This window comes from Apis dorsata, unplaced genomic scaffold, assembly GCF_000469605.1.
Source record: "Apis dorsata unplaced genomic scaffold, Apis dorsata 1.3 scaffold_247, whole genome shotgun sequence".
NCBI lineage: Eukaryota > Metazoa > Arthropoda > Insecta > Hymenoptera > Apidae > Apis > Apis dorsata.
The window spans coordinates 139,071-143,579 of record NW_006263526.1 but is presented as its reverse complement, the minus strand read 5'-3'; the positions used below and the strand labels follow the sequence as shown (position 1 = coordinate 143,579).

The 4,509-nt window shown below is 21.6% G+C and overlaps 1 protein-coding gene across 1 annotated transcript; it reads right to left on the bottom strand.

Annotated features, from left to right (window-relative positions):
• Nucleotides 1-284: 284 nt before the first annotated feature.
• On the bottom strand, nucleotides 285-4,344 carry LOC102675131 (centromere/kinetochore protein zw10 homolog). The gene is made up of 10 exons (XM_006615894.2): nucleotides 4,192-4,344; nucleotides 3,708-3,910; nucleotides 2,810-3,614; nucleotides 2,584-2,732; nucleotides 2,390-2,490; nucleotides 2,147-2,322; nucleotides 1,855-2,061; nucleotides 1,633-1,770; nucleotides 1,415-1,548; nucleotides 285-1,197 (listed from the first exon to the last, which is right to left on the bottom strand). The coding sequence occupies exons 1-10, from the start codon at nucleotides 4,226-4,228 to the stop codon at nucleotides 982-984; spliced, it is 2,166 nt and encodes a 721-aa protein (XP_006615957.1). The 5' UTR covers nucleotides 4,229-4,344; the 3' UTR covers nucleotides 285-981.
• Between the last annotated feature and the right edge of the window lie 165 nt (nucleotides 4,345-4,509).

The following is a 4,509-nucleotide window of genomic DNA, read 5'->3' as shown; positions in this document are numbered from 1 at the left end:
TTTTTTAAGTTTCTTATTATAGAACTGAAGAAAATATAGCTAAAAAAAATTTAACATTATATTATAAAAAAATGAAATCATTCATAATTAATTTTTGTTATTATTAACATTTAATATTAATTGTCTATAATTTTTTATCATTTATTATAGACATGTTCATTATTGATTAATGAGTAGTAATAATATTATTTTAAAAAATGGAAAATTGCAAGGAAAATACTAATTTTAGCCAAATGCACACTACTGCTCGTATATATTGAAACTGTGCAATTTTGCCTTACGAATTTTTATACGGCTTGCAAAATCAAAGTTTAAGAAGCTGCAAAATTGATTTATTATAGATAATTCAAACTATGGCCTTGGAATATATGTGCAGAAATAGTATTGCATTTGGAAACTTTGGAGTATTTATATGGATATTCAAGTGAAAGAAGAAAATTGTGGTAATAATGTTTGCCATTGCTGTAAATGATATGAAATTGGATATCAATTAAATGATTTGCTCTCACTACTATCCACCACCCTGCTTGCCTGCTTGCCTACTTTTTTAGAATTTTCAATATTTATCGATTTCTTATTTGGATTGATAAAAAAATTTGAAAACATTTTGCAATAATCACAATATTTGAATATCATTGGTATATTCAAAGTTTATACATAACTAATAGGTAGTAATTCGTATTCTAATGAATACATGAAAAAAATGTTTAAATGATGATTTTTATACATTTTTATACCCTGTCAATAATTTCGGTAATATTTGGGGTATTAACGTAAGTATTACAATATAAATACAAAAACAAAATTTAAAAATCTTAAAAGATATGTTAACATTAACAATATAATCAAGTAACAAATATAACTTAAAATGAATTTAATCATATTATTTTTTCATATCAATTGTTAACATTAATGATAATTTGTTATAAAAATTAATAAATGCAAATCATTTATTTCATATATACATTTTTGAATTTAATATTATTTTATATTAATTAATAAATTTGATCTGCGTTCAGTATTTTGAAACAATGCTCTAATTAATTGTTTAACTTGGGATGCTGTAAATTCTCGTGCTAGTGGTCCTTTACCACTATCCCATCTAACTTCGATTTCTTTGAGTGATGCACCTAATACTTGAATTAATTCTAAAAATTTTTCCCATTTTTTAACATATTGATAAATCTTTTGATGATCCTAAAAGTATAATATTGTTTTTAATATTATCTTCAAAAAATATTATTCAATTTAATTTTACAGGAATTTTTCTGTGATATTACATATGAAATAATGTTTTAAATTAATTTTAATGTAATTTTTTTATATAGATTAAATTAATAAAAGTTTTTATTTAATAAAAGAAATTAATAAAGAACTAATAAAAAAAAGTTATATCTTTTTAGCGTGAACTTACCGGAAATATTTGTGGTGCACGCTTAACAATTAAATTAAATAATGTTACTAATTCAGTTGCAACATCAGCTGGAATGTCTTCAACAGATAGTACTCTGATTATTAAATCTTCAATCATTGAATTCATAATGCATCCTAAAATATAGAATTATCAATTAATTAAATAAAAAATATAAAACATAAAAATAAAAAAATATAAAACAAAAAATATGAACTGACCTACAGCTCTACAATAAATGTTCTCAGGTAATACATCTAGCCAAACTGTTTTCAGTAATTCTAATTGCCTATTACATTGTCTCATTGCACGTTCAGTATTAGGATGCAATTCAGAAGTTTGACCCAATGCAGATAAACCTTATTTGAAATAAAACATTTAAATTATTAATTAAAAAATATAAAAAAAAAAAAAAATATTAAAATATATAAATGAATACTAACCAGATTCTTTAAGAATATCAAAAATAATATTTCGTTGGTATTTCATATGTTCTAAAAAACATGATGATCCAACATCTCTTAATACTAATACTTGATCCGCAAAAGTTAAATTAAGATTTTGCAAGGATTTCGGTAATTTATCTTTATATTCGAATCCTAATGTGAGAAGATGATGTGCAAGATACATACAATTGTTATGAAACATAGCTAAATAAAACATACATATGATTAAAATAAAAAAAAATATTATTTTTTTTTAGGTATTTTATCTATTAAATTATTTGTTTCTTACCAACTTGTTGCGGTATCGTTTCTAAAAATTTTCGATGATGTTCTGGTACCAATCCTGCATACATTTCAAAAAAGTTTCTACACGTATAAAATAATTGTATCGCACACGTATCCGAACTACAACAAGCTTCGTCCAAGATATTTCTTGCGAGATCTAGTATTTCTTTTGCATTTTTACTAAAATATAATTCAGGATATAAATTTTTTTTAACTTCATTAAAAAATTTTGAAATAATTTTAATACCTTATTTGGCATTTTGGAAGCTGAAAAGTATTGTCATTAATTTTTTTATTAATTTTTATCTCATTGTAATCATCTGTATCTTCTAAAAATTCAAGTGGTTCCTAAAATTTATATGAAATTAATAAAAATTTGTATGAAATTAATAAAAATTTGTATCAAATTTATATATTTTATTCTAATATAAATGAACTTGCCTGTGGTTCATATATAATAGAATCATGTAAATCTTTCTTCATAATATTTCGTGCTTTTGCTAATAAATCTTGACAAATTTTTTTTATAAAGAGTTTATCAATATCCTTTGTATATTCTGATAAAAAAAGTTGATCATTTGTAATAAAACCTAAAATATTGAATATTGATTGTTATAATTATATTTAATTTTAAAAAAATGAAAAAAAAAACTTACAAATTTCCTACCAATTTTAACCAAGAAGTATTGAAAATCATTGATTGCCTGAACAATAGGTGTGAAATTTTTTAAATCGGCACTTGATGTTGGTGTAATTCGTGAGATACAATCATTTTTTAATGATATTGACAATTGTTCAAGCAAATGAGGTTGTATTTCTTTCAGGAATGTTTTATCATCATAAATTGTAAATTGAAAATGCTGATGAAGAAACTTAAACAATAATTCTAAATTATATAGCACACTTTTATAACCAGACGATTTCTTTTTTTTAAATATTTCGACTGTGAAAACTTTTTCACCAATTACATATACAGAACAATCGTCATTAATAATTGGATTAATTATATAATCCATAAGTGTTATTGAAAATTTATGCAAATGATTTGAGAGATTATCAATATGATGCAAACTTTGAATTAAATCTTGTATATCATCGAATTCATTTTTTATACTTAATGAAACAGCTTTTGCATTTTGATCATCAATACCTGTCCAACAAATTCGCTCATGTAATAATGACAATGTATCAGATAAAAAAGATGTATAAAGATTTAAATATTCTTCTTCAATTGCTGTATAAATATCAAGATCACGTAAATCAGTTTGTGAATTATACAAAATAGTTTGCATATGACATAATGTTTTAGCTACTTTCACATATAGTTTTTCTTCTTGATAATTTTTAATAGATTTAATACATTCATGTAAATTTAAAAGTTGATTAGAAAGTTGTAACATAATATTTGATTCTTTTAATGCTTGAGAAAGAGTTTTTAATTCTTTTGTGGAACCAGATAATTCTATTTTGACCTGGAATAAATAATATAATATGATATAACTTATGATATAACATTTTAACAATTTATATTTTACATTTTTAATATTATATTTTATTAAACATACATGATCATCTATTCTCTTTTGCAATACATTCATTTCCTCAAGTAATTTTTCTCCTTTTAATACCAAATGCTGATCTCTTGTAAGTTTTGATGTAAATTCAACATAATTATCATCCATGAAATCTTTGACATCATATTTTAATTTTGTTATTTCTTTCTGTATTTCTGATATTTTTTCATGTAAATTAATTTTTTCTAATTTTCCTAATAAAAAAAACATTTTAATTTTTTATAAAACACATTTTTTATTTTTGAAATGTAAATAAAAATCACAAATTATATTTAAGAAATATTTATTTAAGAACATGTAGGAATTAATGATATATTTTTTATATATTTAAACTTTTTCCTAACTAATTTTATATTTTATAGTTTTCATATTAGTAATATTATTAATATGTTATTAATATAATTAGTAATTAATATAATTAGTAATTAATATAATTACATTTGACTATATCATATATTACATTTTGTATACATACCTGCTGTAACTAATACATCAGTTAAAAATGATGTCATATTGATAAAATTTTTTTTAAATATTTAGATTATTAGAATTAAAGACTAGCTAATTGTTTCACTATTAACTTAATATTAAATATATCTAATTTGTATAATAATATTTATACAATATTAAATTGCAAAAAAATAAAATAACCTGCACTGCACAGATTTATATGATGATAATGCATTACCATAAACTATAGAATATATAGATATAAAATAGATTTATCATCTATCATCTAATGACATTGATATGTCAGTTATGTAACTTGTAAATAAAAATAAAAAATATGTAG

Bases quoted from the DNA above. Each gene is read 5' to 3' on its own strand.
- LOC102675131 (XM_006615894.2), bottom strand. From the start codon at position 4,228: ATGACATCATTTTTAACTGATGTATTAGTTACAGCAG. The intron at 3,615-3,707 runs GTATGTTTAATA...TATTTATTCCAG, and splicing joins AAAAGAGAATAGATGATCAT to GTCAAAATAGAATTATCTGG. The intron at 2,323-2,389 runs GTATTAAAATTA...ATTATATTTTAG, and splicing joins CTTCCAAAATGCCAAATAAG to TAAAAATGCAAAAGAAATAC.